At 39.7% G+C, this 19,042-nt stretch overlaps 1 protein-coding gene across 11 annotated transcripts in view; it reads right to left on the bottom strand.

The window, feature by feature from the left end:
- Positions 1–4,328: 4,328 nt before the first annotated feature.
- BDP1 (BDP1 general transcription factor IIIB subunit) overlaps positions 4,329–19,042 on the bottom strand; it is a 113,623-nt gene continuing 98,909 nt past the window's right edge. For 7 of the 11 annotated variants that reach the window (XM_073014702.1, XM_073014700.1, XM_073014701.1 and 4 more), the window contains 5 exons: positions 17,488–17,692; positions 15,600–15,639; positions 12,269–12,524; positions 9,932–10,178; positions 4,329–7,372 (listed from right to left, as the gene is read on the bottom strand). In XM_073014702.1, the coding sequence (XP_072870803.1) occupies positions 7,241–7,372; positions 9,932–10,178; positions 12,269–12,524; positions 15,600–15,639; positions 17,488–17,692 (880 nt within the window). In that variant the 3' untranslated portion in view covers positions 4,329–7,240. Of the gene's footprint in view, positions 7,373–9,465; positions 9,678–9,931; positions 10,179–12,268; positions 12,525–15,599; positions 15,640–17,487; positions 17,693–19,042 lie in introns of those variants that run through there. The other 4 variants (XR_012092756.1, XR_012092755.1, XR_012092753.1 and 1 more) reach the window with 3 other exon arrangements.

Here is a 19,042-nt window from a genome sequence, read left to right on the forward strand (position 1 = left end):
AGACAGCAAGAAGGGGTGTGGAAGAAGAGGTCAGCTGCTCGGTCCAGAGCGGGCTTGCAAGACTGCACTCCTTGAACAATAGGCTCTAGATGTCCCAGTAGATAACCTCAAGGAGCCGGGGCCAGGGAGTGATAGCCCTCAGCAAACCCTCTGGGGCAGGCACAGAAGCGAGTTTGCTCACATTCTGTATTCATGATGAACAGTTTGCTCTTTGATCATATAGCCTTCAGTGGAGTGCTGAGTTGGTCAAGATTCCTTTGGCCTTTTCAGCTCCCAATATTCCTAGCACTTTGGGAGGCTGAGGCAGGCGGACCTGCTGAGGTTAGGAGTTCAAGACCAGCCTGGCCAACATGGTGAGACCCCACCTCTACTAAAAATACAAAATAATGGTGCCTGCCTGTAGTCCCAGCTACTCGGGAGGCTGAGGCAGAAGAATTGCTTGAATCTAGGAGGTGGAGGTTGGAGTGAGTTGAGATCGTGCCATTGCACTCCAGCCTGGGCAACAAGAGAGAAACTCCTTCTCAAAAATAAATAATTAAATAAAATAAATAAACTTTGGGATTGGGGCCCAGCAATCTGTGTTTAATAAGCCCTCCAAGGTGATTCTGATGCTCACTACTATACAGAGAAAGCCATGTACAAGAAGCCATCTGAAGACTCAGGAAAATGAGGATGTTAGAATGGATTACAGTTGTCCCTGGGTATCTGAGAAAAACTGGTTCCAGAGGCCAGGTGTGGTGGCACAGGCCTGTAACCCCAGAACTTTTGGAGGCCGAGGTGGGTGGTTCACTTGAGCTCAGGAGTTCAAAACCAGCTGGGCATTATGGCAAAAACCCATCTTTACAAAAAATATAAGTATTAGTTGGGCATGGTGGCATGCACCTGTAGTCCCAGCTACTTGGGAGGCTGAGGCAGGAGGATCCCTTAAGCCTGGGAGGCCGAAGCTGCAGTAAGCTGAGATTGCGCCACTGCCTTCCAGCCTGGGCGACAGAGTCAGACTTTGTCTCAAAAAATAAAATGGCATAGTATTTGCGTATAACATAGCACTATCCTTCTATATACTTTAAATCATCTCTAGGTTACTCATAATACCTAATACAATATGAATGCTATGTAAATCATTGTCATACTTATTTTTTATTTGTATTATTTGTTATAGTTGGTTTTTTTAATGTTTTATTTTTCAAATATTTCTGATCCTTGGTGGGTTGAATCTCAGGATATGGAACCTGCAGATAAAGGGGGACTGGCTATATTTATGTACATCTTATTCAGACACCCCCTAACCATAACTCCAAAGAGGGCCTGGAGGACACTCTTTTCTTTAAAGTCTTGGTAACAGAAGCATCAGCCTCTTCGAAGAGTTGATGCAGCCACTACGATGGCTGTCCTTTGCAGGCTGGAGATGATGGTGAGAGGTATTGCCAAGCAATTAGGTCCCCTGACCTCAGTGGGAATACTGGAAGAAGCCAGGCAGCAATGCCGAACTGTTTTAGACCAGATGGGCACAATTACTATAATAAGCCATAGCAAAGGATTGACATAGTGTATTTTTACATGTGGGGATCTGTGATGATGGCTAATTGACCCCAAGGTTCCTGTTAAACAGACTGACAGCCTTCTAAAGTGTTGCATGACACCTATAGACAAAACAATTCTAGGTCTGTTGTGCAAGAACCAAACTCGTCTCCACAGTGGAGACAGCCTCATATCCAGTTTCCAGACTAAATAAATCAGGTTATAGACCCAAAGTCCCTGGACTGAGGGGGCAGATGGGAGCCCCTGAGGAAGGATTTTTTAATTGTGGCTTCATGGGTATACCATTAATCTTCCCCCAAGCCTTCCGCAGATAGAACTATGGTTATTCATCAGGGACTTTGCACTAGGGAATCAGAAATACTCAGCTATTTCACGGTTATTAAGATAGTGACTCTGAAATGATACTGATTTCCAGAGAGCTGAAAAGCCTGTATGATCCGGTTTTCAGAGTGAAGGCTAATGGAGGTTGCATGAAAGATGGATTCTTGGTCTGACTTCTCACAGGAGCCCATCCTGTAATTATTTCCTCAGTCCCAGAATGCATAGAAGTAGGATACAGCAGAGTCATCACACTGTTTCCTTAACCCATGAGATAAGGCATTAAGGAAGGGCCAAATAGAAGGTTTAAACCACCCCCGTTCTCTGACCCACATAGTGAGTGGGATCTGTTGATGCCTACTACATTTCCATTTGACTCACCAGCTTGGCCAGTTGTTGAAGTCAGACGGGTCCCGAACAATGTTTCACATTTTTTTGTTTTGTGTGGTGTTGGTGTTGCACCTTAGAATCACCTGCAGATTTCTTTTTAAATGGTGATGTCTGACGTCCATCCCCAGGCACTGCGATGTGTGTGTGTGTTTTCTACTTATTTTGAGACAGGATCTCCCTGTCACCCACACTGGAGTACAGTGGCACAATCTCAGCGCACTGCAATCTCCACCTCCGGGCTCCAGTGATCTCCCACTTCAGCCTCTCCAGTAGCTGGGACTACAGGCACGCGCCAGCACGCCTGGCTGATTTTTGCAATTTTTAGTAGACAAGGGGTTTTGCCATGTTGCCCATGCTGGTCTCAAAGTCCTGGGCTCAAGTGATCCTCCCATCTCGGCTTCCCAAAGTGCTAAGATTACAGGCATAAGCCACTGTGCCTGGCCCTATTATTTTTTAATGTTTTTTAGCAACAGGGTCTCACTCTGTGACCCAGGCTAGCGTGATCATATCTCACTGCAACCCTGAGCTCCTGGGCTCAAGTGATCTTCCTGCCTCAGCCTCTCCAGTAGCTGGGACCACAGGCACACACCACCATGCTCTGCTAGTTTTTGTTTTGTTTGTAGAGATGAGGTCTCGCTATGTCTTGCCTCAGCCTCCCAAAATGCTGGGATAACAGGCATGAGCCACTGCACCCAGACACTGATTAACAATAGGGGATAGAACTCAGACATAGAAACTTTTTAAAGCTTCCCAGGTGAGTCTGATGTGCAATAAAGTTTGGGAACCACTGGTCTTGGGGAATGACAGTAAGTTATCACAGATTTAACAAATGATGATGTCAATCACAGCTGCAGTTCAAGATTGGTACCTTTATTAGACCAAATCAACACAACTCCTAATACCTGGAATAAAGCCAGTGGCATGAAAAAAATGCAACATTTTCCATTCCGGTAAGAAAAATTAAAAGAACCTGCGTTTTTATATGGCAGGGACAACTGATTTTACTTACTTCAAAGTGATATGAATACCCTCATTTTCTTTCAGAATATAGTCTGGTAAGACTTGTAATTTCTTGATTTTTGACAAAAAATGGAATGTGACATGGATAACATTATGCTAACTGGAGCTGGAATGCAGGACTTAGCAAGCAGTTAGATATCTTAGGAAGACATACACACGTAAGAGGTTGGGAGGTAAATCCTGCTAAAGTTCAGGAGCCTGTCACACAGGCAAATCTCCTAAGGGTCTAGTGGTCTGAGGACGTGGGATCTATTTTTAAAGGGAAGAACAAGCTACCGAGGCATGATGGCTCACCTGTCTGGGAGGATTGTTTGCACCCAGAAGTTCGAGGCTGCAGTAAGCTATGATCACGCCACCACACTCCAGCCTGGGCGACAAACTGAGACCCCGTCTATTAAACAAAGGCAGTAGGGAGAGGGTAGACAAGATTCTGCACCTTGCACTGGCCATCATGACGACAGAAGCAACAATGTTCGAAGAGGCCCTTTGAATTTGAGATAAAATATATTTGGGAATACCACCCCAACCTACTTCCTGGGTAACCCAGAAGACAGCCGACTGTTAGTGAAACCCAATGTAAGACAGGATTCTCCAGCAGATTCAGGATGCGATGCTGTAGCAAACAGAGATGCTGTGTGAAGTCTCTTCCAAATACTATTAGGACAATCACATTGCAGACTCCTACAGCTTTGAAATAAGGATATGCACACCTGTCAAAAACTTTTCTCCTCCCCACGAAGACAGGGTCATCTTCTGTCATCTAGGCTGGAGTGTGATGGGGCGATCACAGCTCACGGCAGCCTCAACCTCCTCCTGGGCTCAAGCGATCTTCTCATGCCAGCCTCCTGAGTAACTGGGACCAAAAGCACACCTCATCACAGTTGGTTGATTTTTAATTTTTTTGTAGAGATGAGGTCTCATTATGTTGCCCAGGCTGGTCTTGAACTCCTGGGCTCAAGTGATCCTCCTACCTCGGCCTCCCAAAGTGCTGGGATTACAGGTGTAAGCCACGATACCCAGCCAATTCTTTATTTAGTCATCTTAAAAAGACACAACAGAAATGGTATAAAATAACTTTTATTTACATAATTTATATATATACAACTGCTTTCTTTAGAACAAGAAAATTTATAAATGACATGATATTGCTTTTTCTGTCGAAGACTTCTTCAAGCAAGATAGTATACATGGTCACTTTTGTTTCAAATAACATGATGATAAACAGTGGATATTAGTATTTTTGTCATGCCTCAACCATTTACCAACAATTAGGCGTTCAAACCCTCATGCTGACCACTTGCTAAGACATAAGTGTTCAGGAGAAAAAGTCAAGAAAAGATAAAAACTTTTACTCACATCTCCTTTAAGATTTGTGAAATAAATTCTTTGCAACATCTTCTTTACATGAATCAGACCTAACATAGTTCTTTCCACCATGTAAGGTAAATACACTGATTAACTTTCTCTTTTCCAAAATCAGGTTTAAGGATATAACAGTAGGATAATTTAGCTGGCTGACTTGATTCTCTAATACAATGAGTCTTTATATTCTTTATATAGTAAGAAATTCCATCTTCCATAAAACTAGATTATAGATTAAAAAGAGACAGATGTTAAGGTTAAAAATTATATTACACAAGGATAAATAACAGTTTAATCATGGCAATCTAACTCCCAAACTAACACTAAGAGAATGAAATATTTTCAGAATACGAGTTTTAAAAACTTACATAAACAGGGTATTAAAATAGCAATGTGATTTACTACCGTAATTTCTGTGACATATCAATCATGAAATAAATGCCTACTTACAATTTCCACTCCAAATTATATAGCCTCCTCTCTGACAAAATGTTATGTCATAAATTTTACTAAAAGACAATGAATAAGAAGTGCTCTAACAGCAGTAGTTTCAATAAATTAGCATTACTGTTATACTTGCTGAGACATAATTCTCTTCTATTAAGGAGCTTAAAAACTGGCCACCATTTTTTCAATATACAAACATAATTATCTAGACTCTAAAATATCTTCCCAATTGAAATACTGATCATTATATAATTCAATCAACAGTTTTAACTTTTAGGCACAACTCATAACTTTAGTGACAAATAACTCATACATACAGATATCAGCACCTCAGGGTAAGAAAATTTGGGGCCTAATGCAGGGGTCAAACTAAAAGGCCAATCCAGCCACAGTCCTTCATTCAAGTACTGTCTATGGCTTCTTTCACACTGAAAGTGCAGAGCTGAGTAGCTGCCACAGAGACCATCTGGCCTGCAAACCCAAAATAGTTTGCAGAAAGTTTCCAACTCCTGAGCTACTATATTATCATTCCAAGAGGCTTTTCAAATAAAATCAGGATAAATTTGCTGTTTGAGAAGTCTAATTGGAACCACTACAGATCTGCTTGGGTAGATAATAGAAATACACATGTAAATCATTAAATCTTGAAATTAAAACAAATCTTAAATTCATATTGATGATAATCATTAACTTTATAAAGCCTTATTTTCTGTTTTTAACATCACTATTATGTTCCACGCTTAAAGATCTAAGTGTTCTTTGAGAATTGAGAAAAAACTATGAAGAAGTTGGCTTTTTAAAAACTAATATATGTCTGTGTGTGTATAAAGGAGATTGAACTTTGTATGGAAATTCCGTCTAATAAATAAAGTTGAGGTCCCCCACCCTCATGAAAATCCTGAGATTATCCAAGAAAGAAGAAAAACAGAAAAATTCACAGTACAAAGTCAATATACTAAACTGAGGGAAAAAAGGTATTCAAAACATATACACCAAACATTTTTAGTTATAGCATTTCAAATATCTTTAAAATTAAAGAGAAAAAGGAGACAAACATAAATTTGTTAATGCCTTCCTTATCTACAATCTGAGGGGTGAAAATAGCTAAAACTGAATATCCTTTTAAATAAAAAATTTAAAAATAAATAAGCTCTTTGATGTGTCATCTTTATAAATAATTATGTTTAAATACTAGTTTTTCAAGGAGGACTAATGTTACATCACCATGAATTAGAAAAATATGTATTTTTTAGTCAGACAAACAGCTGATAATAGAAAAGTTCTTTAACATTTACCATACTAAAGTGAAGTGTGACAATTTGTTTTCACATATAGTCACGTGTCCCTTAACTGTATGTTCTAAGAAATGCCTTGTTAGGTGATCTTGTGTGGAACAACACAGAGTGTACTTACAAACACTGAGATGGTACAGACTGCAACACACCCTACAGACTGAGGCTATGTGGTATATCTTAGAGATTCTAGGCTACAAACCTCTACAATGTGTTACTATGCTGAATACTGTAGGCAGTTGTAACACAATAGTAGTATTTGTGTATCTAAACATATCTAAACATAAAAAAGCAAAGCACTATGTTATGATGGCTATAATGTCACTAGTTGATAGGAATTTTTTATCTCCATTTTAATTGTATGGGACCACTGTCATATATGTGGTCCATTGTTGACTTAAACATTATTATGCGATACATGACTGTACATAGAAGCAACGGAAAAGGCTTCATCCTTCATCATCTCCCCCTAAAAATAAAAAATCTTCACAAAAGAAGTTGCTAAATGTTAAATACGATACAATTAACCCCCAAATATGTCTGCACTGCAATTCATACAGAGACATATATCCACAACATTCCCAAATGTCCATGTGTGCTTAGCACAGGAAGAGTCAAAATGTAAACAACATCTGTCTGAGAAAGCAGTCTCAATTGCTTGCTATTTGCAAAATGCTGAATCAATCAGAATGAGAGGAACCTCAGAAATGTTTTCCACTGATTATAAAAGCTTCAAATCAAGTTCATTAAATATTCAAAATCAACCTAAAGAAAAATAGACAGTGATAGTTTGTCTAAATACTGTTTTGTTGATGTAATTGACTCTGGAAATCCTAGACCTAATTTAAAAAAGAAAAAGACAAAAGACTGTTTTATTCTGTTTCATCCACTTCAATGAAGATATCATTGAAGAAATATTCAGAGACTGTGGTTGGCTCCCCTTGAGGGGCCCGCTTTTGGGCACTTTTATGTCCTTCTTTCAGTAAGGGCTGATCACAAGAAACCTAAAAAGGTAATAAAAATAAAGTAAAATAAAACTGTAATACATTTACATATATATGTGTGTGTGTATATAGCAGTCTAAACTGATATGATCTGTTTGAAAAGCAATGTGGCAATAAATACTGAGCTTTAAATATGTTCACAATCACTGACCCAAAAATTTCATTTCTATGCTGTTACATAGAGTAAATAATCCTAAATGTAGTAAGTTTTATGACTAAGATAACCTTTGTAGCATTAGTTATAATAATAAAATTGGAAGCAACCAAATATACCACACTAGATATAATTAGGTAAATCATAGTGTACCCATAGTCCATTACTTCATCCTAATTTCCATGAACAATTTTAATAAAGAAAAATACAGTTAAATTTGTCACTAAATGATTAAAGTAAAAATACTTCAGTTAGTTGCATAAGAATAGACAGACCCGGCTGGGCGCGGTGGCTCAAGCCTATAATCCCAGCACTTTGGGAGGCCAAGATGGGCGGATCACGAGGTCAGGAGATCGAGACCATCCTGGCTAACACGGTGAAACCCCGTCTCTACTAAAAAATACAAAAAACTAGCCAGGCGAGGTGGCGGGCGCCTGTAGTCCCAGCTACTCAGGAGGCTGAGGCAGGAGAATGGCGTGAACCCGGGAGGTGGAGCTTGCAGTGAACTGAGATCCGGCCACTGCACTACAGCCTGGGCGACAGAGCGAGCCTCCATCACATTAAAAAAAAAAAAAAAAAAATAGACCCATGAAACAAAACAGCACCTAAAGATAACATATCAAAGATACCTCATCAGAAATTAGCATACTTACAAATCTATAAACAAATTAAGACAGCATGGTATTGGCACGGGAATGACAGATTTATCAATGAAACAGAAGACTAGAAATAACCCCAATATATATAGAAACTTAGCATCTGATAAAAGTGCTATATCAAAAACAGTTATATTATTAAATAAATGATGTTGGACAACTATATAACCATCTCAGGGGGAAAAAAGTCAGACGTATAGCTTACCAAAACAAATTCTAGATGGATCAAAAGATTTAAATATAAAAGTATTTTTTTAAAAACTCTACTGTAAAAAATGCCATGGAAAAACACTTTTATAATTCTGGACGGAGGTAGGTGGGGAAGGGTATCTTTTTATTTATTTTTTTATTTCAAGACAAAGCCAGGCTGTAGTGCAATGGGATGATCTCAGCTCACTGCAACCTCCAACTCCTGGGTTCAAGCAATTCTCTTAGCTCAGCCTCCCGAGTAGCTGGGACTACACGCGCATGCCACTATGCCTGAATAAATTTTGTATTTTTGATAGAGACAGAGTTTTGCCATGTTGGCCAGGCTGGTTTCGAACTCCTCACCTCAGGTGATCTGCCGCCTTGGCCTCCCAAAGTGCTGGGATTACAGGCGTGAGCCACTGCACCCAGCTGGGAAGAGTACCTTTTTAAACTACCTGAAAGCAGAAAGCTATAAAAGATTGACAAATTAATCTAAACAGAAATAAAAAATGTCTGCTTGGCAAAAACCACCATACACAAAATCAAAAGACAAATGACATACGGAGAAAAAAAAAATTGCAGTCTTTATCACAAAGGGCCTTTTTCCCTGAATATAATAAGAACTACTACAGGACAGGTGCAGTGGCTCATGCCTATAATTCCAACACTTTGGGAGGCGAGGCGAGCAGATGGCTTGAGGCCAGGCATTTGAGACCAGCCTGGCCAACATGGCGAAATCCTGTCTCTACTAAAGATACAAAACTTAGCTGGGTGTTGTGGCATGCATCTGTAATCTCAGCTACTCGAGAGGCTGAGACAGGAGAATCACTTGAACCCAGGAGATGCAGGTTGCAGTGAGCCAAGATCATGCCACTGCACTACAGCCTGGGTGACAGAGTGAGTGAGACTCTGTCTCAAAACAAAACAACAACAACAAAAAAACTCACAACTTTGGCAATGATAAGTAAGACTGATAAAATCTATGATCTCAGAAAATAATTCTAACAAATAATACAAAATGTTTAAAAAAGTTTAAAGATATTCTTTACAAAAGTACCCCTTTCAAAGGCTCATGCTATTTAATAGATGCTCACCAGCCTTTTATTTGTTGAGATCTTAAGTCACCCCAGTATTTTTACAAAGTCTTTGATACAAGTTTACAGATTTTTCCATCCCAATACTTGCCATTGGATAGCTTCAGGAGACATAGAAATGAAACATGTGAACAAATTCTAGTTTTACAGTTCCTTAAATTCTTGTGGGTGCCAGCACTGCTTCCTTTTGCTTCCACAAGTCAGAAGGGTCTCTAGATTAAAGGAATGGCTATTAAGTGTCCATTTATGGTTAGTTCAACGGCTCTGTACTAACTTAACTGTAACTTCCTGACTCAACACCTTTTCTTCTTCCATTATGGAGGAACACGATGGAGAGAAGGATGGGAGTTGCCCTAAAATAATTTCTGACATCAAATAAAAATAACAAATTACTATGTTTTCCCTAGTTGAATCTCATAACCAACCCATCTCATACAAACAATAAAATACAGTAGTTATCACATACCTGAGTTGCTGAGCTGCTAATATTCTTAGATTGAGTATTAATAACACTTGGAGATGGAAGCGGATCAGAGGAATCTTGATTTTTTTTCTGGCTTTCATTGAATGGATTAGATCTTTTCAATTTCTGTCTTAATGCAGGTATAAGAGGTTTTAGGCGTTTCTTACTATAGACCTGCATAGGTTCGTCAGACTCCAAACTATTCTTTGAACATATTAAAGATAAAAATCCCAGGGGTCTTCTGCCAGGTCTAGAAATACAAATGTAAAGATATTCAAGAATATCCAGGAAGACACATTCCTTTGTTTTTTTTTTCTTTTGAGACACAGTCTCACTCTGTCACCCAGGCTGGAGTGCAGTGACACAATCTCGACTCACTGCAACCTCCACCTCCCGGGTCCTAGATATTCTCCTGCCTCAGCCTCCCAAGTAGCTGTAGTAGAGACGGAGTTTCACCATGTTGGTCATGCTGGTCTTGAACTTCTGACCTCGTGATCTTCTCACCTCAGCCTCCCAAAGTGCTGGGATTACAGGCGTGAGCCACTGTGCCCGGCCAAGACACATCCTTAATAACTGCTTCTGCTTCGCAAGGCTAAGGTGGGAGGACCGCTTAAGGCTAGGAGCTCAAGAACAGCTTACACAAAATTAGCAGGACCCTGGTCTCTAGAACATCTCTAGCATTCAAATCACTTGGTGATCTTATTAAAAAGAAGATTCGCACAGTTGGTAGTGGGCATGGCCTGAGTTCTGCATTTTAACAAGTGTTCTCAAATGATGTCCATACTGCTGTTGTCAGGACTACACTTTGAGTAGCAAAGCTGTGGAACAGTGGTCAGCATAGTATGCTCTACAGGCCATATGCAGTCCCCGACCCAATTCTGTGAGTACGTTTTACTGGAACACAGCTATGTTCATTTGTTTACATATGGTCTGTGGTTGCTTTTGTGCTGTAATTGCAGAGTTGAATAGCTGTTAACAGAGACCATATGGCTCACAAAGCCTAAAATGTGTACAAATGCCATTTTACAAAAAATGCTGACTTCTGTTCTAGAACACTGCTTCTCAACCTGTTTTAATCCCAGCTCTCATGATGGTTCCCTCATTTTATTTATTTTTTCTTTCTTTTTGTTTTCTTGAGATGGAGTTTCACTCTTGTTACCCAGGCTGGAGTGCAATGGCGCAATCTTGGCTCACCACAACCTCCACCTCCTGAGTTCAAGCGATTCTCCTGCCTCAGCCTCCTGAATGGCTGGGATTATAGGCATGTGCCACTATGCCCAGCTAATTTTGTATTTTTAGTAGAGATGGGGCTTCTCCATGTTGGTTAGGCTGGTCTGGAACTCCCAACCTCAGGTGATCTGGCCACCTCAGCCTCCCAAAGTGCTGGGATTATAGGCATAAGCCACCACACCCAGCCTTTTTTTCCTTTTTTCAGAGACCGGTCTGGCTGTGTTGCCCGGGCTGGAGTGCAGTGGCTATTCGCAGGCACAATCATAGCTCACTGCAATCTCAAACTCCGGCCTCAGCCTCCTGGGTAGCTGGGATTACAGGCATGTGCCACTGTACCTGGGAATCATTCTATTTTCAGCGCATCTCTAAGGCCAGAAGAGATACTACTGAGCTTTACTTTCAATAATTTAGATAACAAAAACAACAGATCTATTAAGTATGTCTTTTAAGCTACATGTGTCCTTTCCCCCAACCCTTCCCCTTAGTGGAGACTAGTGCATGTTCCCCCACCTCCTTCAATTCAGCAACACCACGTTAATCTTCTGGATGCTGCTGACAAGCCAATAATTATTGATAACCATTGTTTCTAGAATATGAGAAAAATGTGAGAGAAGTTGGCTTTTGCTTAAATTCCAACACTTATTCTTATGGACAGAAAGCCGTAATTTACCTCTTTGGTTTGTTACAAGGGAGAAAACTGACACATTATTTGAGACTTCAATAAAACAACGTCTGATGTCAGCATCCATATATATGTGCATTAGTAGCTACTGCACATGGTAGAATATGTAATGTAATGAATATGTAATGATCAAAATAACCATGAACAATCTAAAAAAATAAGTGTATAAAACATTCTAAAGATTTTCTATCTAAAACAAAGTTTCAGCACTTAAATTTAAGCTCTTATTGTACAAAATGTGTATCTGCAATATTACTGTATTTCCCTGGCTGAAACTTCTTCCTTTACATTACTGATGGAGGAATATGTTTATTAAACACCATCTTTAGTACTGGATCTAATCTTGATATATATATATATCTGTTCTGTATAGGTTATATTTATTAAGACAGAGAGCACAACACTTATTAAATATGTTTTCATGGTACCTGGATAATGGGGCTTTAGAAGACGATGTTCTGCTATCCATTTGCTCAGACTTAGGAGCAGCATCAGTTCTTTCTTCCTTATCAGACACAATCATTTCACCCTGAGGTAACTGAGGCACATTCTTGTCTATGCATGCATCAGGAGATCTAGATCCTCTACTCTGAAAAGCTGGTTCAACTTGCTGTCTTTGAGGTTCTGGAGTTGTCAGTGTGCTTCCCGAGGTAGGAAAAATATCTTGTCCTTTGTGAGACTCCCCTTCAAAAAAAAGAGCAAATGGAAAGCAAGGATATTGATGTTAATACATTCCATGTAATCCCAAAATTTGACCAAAAAACCCATGGTATTCTATAATAAACCTACCCTAATAAGAGTAAGCTAAATTATCATTAGTGGAGTTATCTGGATTATTATTATTATAAATGGTTAAAAGATATGCTAACAGCTTCTGCATTCAGAAACAAAATAGTTGTATCAATATATTTTGGCCTAGAAAATCTTTTCCCAGAAATATTTCTTGAGCAATCACAACGGGAGTGATTACTTTCTAAAAAATCTAAGGTTTGTTAAAATTTAGAAACCAAACCAATCCAAAATATAGGTGGTAACTCAGGTACCTGTGGTCTCCTGAAAAGTAAAACCTACAGACTCTCAAATACTCAAGTTTAGCTAAAGAATTCTCTTTCCTTAACTAAATAGCAGACAAAACCAAAGTAGCCAAGGATTAGGACAAAATAACTAAAGCTTTCTTACTTAATAAAAAAACCTGTTTTCCCTTAGTATAGCTAAGGCCTTGTTCTCAAAGAGAGCGCTTTAGCTCTGTGAAGGGGGAATGAAGTTGATAAGTACACCTGCTAAAAGAAACAACCTAATTAAAGACAGCATATAACAAATTCACTAACACTTCATTGTATTGTAGTTTGCTTAATGCTTTTATTGGAGAGCAGATGGATGGGAGCAATCTTAGAACATCTCTAGACGCTGTAAACTGTAACCATATTACAGTTTCACAGTCAAAGTTGGGACAATTAAGTCTAAGACTGTATTAACATTATAAGAGTTTTTTTGTTTTTGTTTTTTTGAAACAGAGTCTTGCTCTGTCACCCAGGCTGGAGTGCAGTGGCGTGATCTCGGTTCACTGCAACCTCTGCCTCCCGGGTTCAAGCAATTCTCTCGCCTTAGACTCCCGAGTAGCTGGGATTACAGGCATGCACCACCACGTCTAACTAATGTTTGTATTTTTAGTAGAGACAGTATTTCACCATGTTGTCCAGGCGGCTCCCGAACTCCTGACCTCAAGTGACCCACTCACCTTGGCCTCCCAAAGTGCTGGGATTACAGGTGTGAGCCACTACGCTCGCTACGCTCAGCCCATTAAATGTGTGGGTTTTTTGGTTTTGTTTTGTTTTTGAGACAGAGTTTCGCTCTTGTGGTCCAGGCTGGAGTGCAATGGTGTAATCTCAGCTCACCGCAACCTCTGCCTCCCAGGTTCAAGTGATTCTCCTGCCTCAGCCTGCCGAGTAGCTGGGATTACAGGTGCCTGCCACCACGCCCAGCTAATTTTTGCATTTTTAGCAGAGAGGAGGTTTTGCCATGTTGGCCAGGCTGGTCTCCAACTCCTGACCTCAGATCATCCACCTGCCTCAGCCTCCCAAAGTGCTGGAATTACAGGCGTGAGCCACCACGCTCAGTCAAGTATTTTTTGTTTGTTTTTTGAGACAGAGTTTTGCTCTGTCACCGAGGCTGGAGTGCAGTGGCATGATCTTGGCTTGCTGCAACCTCCATCTCCCAGGTTCAAGCAATTTCCTGCCTCAGCCTCCCAAGTAGCTAGGATTACAGATGCCCACCACCAGGCCTGGCTAATTTTTTGTATTTTTAGTAGAGATGGGGTTTCGCCATGTTGGCCAGGCTGGTCTTGAATTCCTGACCTCGGTTATCCACCCACCTCAGCCTCTCAAAGTGCTGGGATTACAGGCATGAGCCCCTGCGCCTGGCCCATTATTAAGTGTTTTTAAAGAACCAGAACCATGATAGGTTATCAAACCCTTCCATCTTGTAACTCTAACTCTTGTAAGATGCCATCAGCAACATTTTTATTCTTGAGTGCCACTGTCATGGTAAAGCAGTGGCTATATGTATGAATGGTAAGCCTAAGTTTGAGAGAAAAGAGAAATGATGTCATAAAAGAAATGAAAAATAAAGAGTTGTACAAAACACAGGATAAATGTGACTAGCGCCTTTAGTCATGAGGGAAATAGACCCTAAGTGTTTTAATGTCCCACAGAAATTTTAGATTCCTATAAAAATAGAAGACTCTAAGATCTTTTCAGCTTCCGTAGGTGGCTTAAGCCTGAAAAGATCTCTAGAACAAAACTAATTTTCTGGGTAAAGAACCTATTATGAATGCCATTATAGGCCACACGTGGTGGCTAATGCTTATGATCCCAGCACTTTGGGAGGCTGGGGCAGGCAGACTGCTTGAGGCCAGGAGTTCAAGACCAGCATGGGCAACATGGCAAAACCCTCTCTCTACAAAAGTACATTCAAGACCAGGCTGGGCAACATGGCGAAACTCTGTCTCTACAAAAAATACAAAAATTGCGAGGCAGGCAGATCACGGGATTAGGACATTGAGACCATCCTGGCTAATACAGTGAAACCTTGTCTCTACTAAAAATACAAAAAATTAGCCTGGCGTGGTGGGGGCGCCTGTAGTCCCAGCTACTAGGGAGGCTGAGGAAGGAGAATGGCGTAAACCCGGGAGGTGGAGGTTGCAGTGAGCCGAGATCGCGCCACTGCACTCCAGCCTGGGCAACAGAGCAAGACTCCATCTCAAAAAAAAAAAAAAAACAAAAAAAATTAGCTGGGCATAGTGGCACATGCCTGTAGTCCCAGCACATGCCTGTAGTCCCAGCTAGTTAGGAGGCTGAGGTGGGAGGATTGCTTGAGCCTGAGAGGTGGAGGCTGCAGTAAGCTGTGATTGTGTCGCTGCACTTCAGCCTGGGTGACAGAGTGAGATCCTGTCTTGAGGTGGGGGGGGGGGGGGGGGGTGGGGAAAGCCATTACACTCAGCTAACTCCTAAAATGTAGTTATTGAGCTTATATAGAAAATACTTGTAGCCACATAGTCTTCAACTGATGACAGGATGAAAAGAGCTTCTTTTGCCTACCAAACTGCCAAATCCAAGGCCTTTGCAGGAAAGAAGTGCTAATAATACAAGTATTACTCTTACAGAAAAGTAATATTCAGTTTCAATCTCATATTTGAACAAGGTATATCCCAAATAATCAGGAGTATTTAGCAAAATGCAATCATGTTAAAATGTATCTCACCTGTTTCCTCAAAAGCATTTGTTAATTCCTCTGAGTGCACCTGTTTTAAGAAAATTTACAAAAAAATTTAGAAATCCATTTATCAAGTAAAACTGAAGTTAATTTTATTTCCTTTTTTTCTTTAAGTAAAGAAACCATGTTATCTCCCAAAAAGCTCTTACAGGAAGTCTACTAAACATTTATGGCAAAAATATTGCTACTATTTTAAAGTGTTCCACAGCCCACTGGAAGAGAAAAAGCTGCTAAATGCTTTTTATAATCAGTTTCAATATCAGTGCAAAAGTATCAAAGAAATAGTACAAGCAGCACATCAAAAGACTACTACATCACAAACTTCCATTGTTTATTACGTGGGATGCTAGCTTTTAGATTGCAATAGTTATATTTTACAGTGTTAAGAAAATGTCTATTCCATTTTATAAGTTTTTTCCAAGAATGAATATTATTGGGTACCTTTTCTGTAAATATAGATGATTTTTCTCCTCAGATCTATTGGTTTGTATTAGATTTCATAATGTCAGATCATCTTTGCATTCTTTGCATATTCACACCACTGTATAACTATCATTTTTAAAATGGCATATCATAGTCTGGTGACCTAGTTTTGTACTTAGTAAAGTACTATGGTCTTTTGTCCATGTCATTAAGGATATTTTTAAAACAAAACAAAATAATGTCTGCATGGAATGCTAACAAATTATCAAAACTGGATGACTGGCACATGGGGACATATTATACCCAATCTATCTTTTAATATGTCTGCAAATGTTCATATAAAAAGTTAATTCAAAAGTTCTGCATGAGAAAACAACAACAAAGAAAGCAGAGTCAAGAGACAAATGACGAACTGGGAAAAAAGATTTGCACCTCATTACCACAGACATATATAACAGAGTTCTGCCAGTTCTATAAGAAAAAGATCAATAATCTAATTGAAAAATGGGTAAAGGAAAAGTCAGTTCATAGAAAAGGAAATATACATGGCTCCTAAGCATATGAAAAGATGTTCAATCTTACCCATAACAAGACAAAATATAACAATTCTGGGATATGCCATTTTTTGACTCACCAAATATATAAAAGTACATTTGCTCTTTATCAACTATTAATCAAGAACTATTGGTCTTTAACTTTCTCTTTGAGAACACAGATTTTAAATGGTCTTTTCCATAGTGTAGTTATAAATTATGAGGCATACTAGGTGAGTACAAAAATAAGAGGGTACTAGGAAATCTACAACATAGAGGTTGGTGATTGAATTTGCATGGTCTGGCTGGACTTCCCTGAGGCAGCAATGACTGAACTAAAGAAGTTTGTATGTTTTTCAAGGGAATGTTGCACACACAAGGTACATCAAATGAAGTGTCCTGGGACATTTAAGGAATTGAAAGATGGCCAATGTGGCCAGAAAGTGAGGCAGAAGCTGGCACAAAATGAGACTAGAGACGAAAATCAGCAAGACAATACGGGGCACTAAACACTATGGTTTTACTCCTAAAAGTAATGGGTAGCTTTAAGCATGATGATGATGATACTAGTATTACCATTTTACACATTAGGAAACCTGATCAGAGAGACAGGTGAAGTATCTTGCCTAAGGTGTTTCAACTACTAGGTGGTAGAGCCAAGATCCAGACATATATAATGCTTTTGGTCTTATTTTTAGACACCAATACAGAGCTGGGAATAAGTTTCTTGATTACTCTCCATCAATTTTCATTTATCACTGGTTAAAAGTGATAATCCAAAACCAGTTTTACTTGAATAATTTATGATGATAAATGTCAGAACTAACTTTATACATATCTAAAAGTTTAAAGAGAATAAAGGAAAAAATAGAAACAGATCTGTTGCAATATGGCCATCTTACTTAATGATTCTACCTTACCTCAGAGGTATATTCTTGACAATTATCTCTTAAAGTGAGCAAACATTTTTTGGCAGGAGGAATGTGGTCATTTTCATCAAGCCTGCATTTAAATCTCTTCCTAGATATAAGATCCAAATTATCAGGAGGCTTTTTAGAATTATCTCTTCCAGAAATAGATAAACCCACAGCATCCTGATCAACTGAAGTTGCTGGTAAACAAACACTGCATAGAAAAGAAATACATATTAAATCACTGAATTATAAGTTATTTAATACTTTTTTTTTTTAATGATCCTAGAAATCCTTTCAATAACAAGGTTAAAGGCTGAGGTATTCCAATGAAAATTCCAATAAAACCAAAAAACTCCAAACTAACAAAGAGATACATGGCCATGGCCACAAAAATGCTATCAATAGTTTTGAGCTCCATTCATACTTAAAGACTTATAACTTAAATTCCATAATATTGAATTAAATCTGAATATTTAATAGTATTTTCCCTGATTGTAAAGTTAAACGTTTAACCTAAAATGTCCCTTCTAGTCCAGGCGCAGCGGCTCACGCCTGTAATCCCAACACTTTGGGAGGCCAAGGCAGGTGTATTACCTGAGGTCAGGAGTTTAAGACCAGCCTGGTCAACATGGCGAAACCTCGTCTCTACTAAAAACACAAAAAATTAGCCAGGTGTGGTGGCACACACCTATAGTCCCACTACTTGGGAGACTTAGGCACGAGAATCACTTGAACTCAGGAGGCGGAGGTTACAGTGAGCTGAGATCACGCCACTGCACTCCACCTGGGTGACAGAGCAAGACTCTTGTCTCCAAAAATAAAAATATAAAAGTCTTCAATTTCTAATGCTACACTATGGACAATTATCTTAATTAATGGTGGTTAAGATACAACTTACTTCCAAAATAAAGAATTAAAATAAGAGTATCAAAAAATAAAAATTAAAAAAAATAAGAGTATCAGGAATAGCTGGACACAGTGGCTCATGCCTGTAATCTCAGCACTTTGGGAGGCCAAAGTGGGAGGAATGCATGAGGCCAGGAATTCGAGACAAGCCTCGGTACCAGAGCAAGACTCCATCTCTGAAAAAAAAAAAAAAAAAGTTTAAATTAGCCAAGCATGGTGGTATGCACCTGTAGATGAGAAGCTACTTGAAAGGCTGGGGCAGGAGGATCTTTTTTTCTTTTTTCTCACTCTATCACCCAGGCTAGAGTGCAGTGGTGCAATCTCAGCTCACTGCAACCTCCACTTCCTGGGTTCAAGTGGTTCTCCTGCCTCCGCCTCCTGAGTAGCTGGGATTACAGGCGTATGCCACCGTGCCCAGCTAATTTTTATATTTGTAGTAGTGATGGAGTTTTGCCATGTTGACCAGGCTGGTCTTCAACTCCTGACCTCAGGTGATCTTCCCACCTCGGCCTCCAAGGAACTGAGATTAAAGGCGCAAGCCACTACATCCAGCCAGGAGGATCTCCTGAGCCCAGGAGTTCCAGGCTGCAGTGAACTATGATGGCACCACTACACTTTAGCCTGGCACTCTAGCCTGGGCACCAAAGCAAGTCCC

The sequence above is a fragment of the Chlorocebus sabaeus genome, chromosome 4 (genome assembly GCF_047675955.1).
Source record: "Chlorocebus sabaeus isolate Y175 chromosome 4, mChlSab1.0.hap1, whole genome shotgun sequence".
Lineage (NCBI taxonomy): Eukaryota > Metazoa > Chordata > Mammalia > Primates > Cercopithecidae > Chlorocebus > Chlorocebus sabaeus.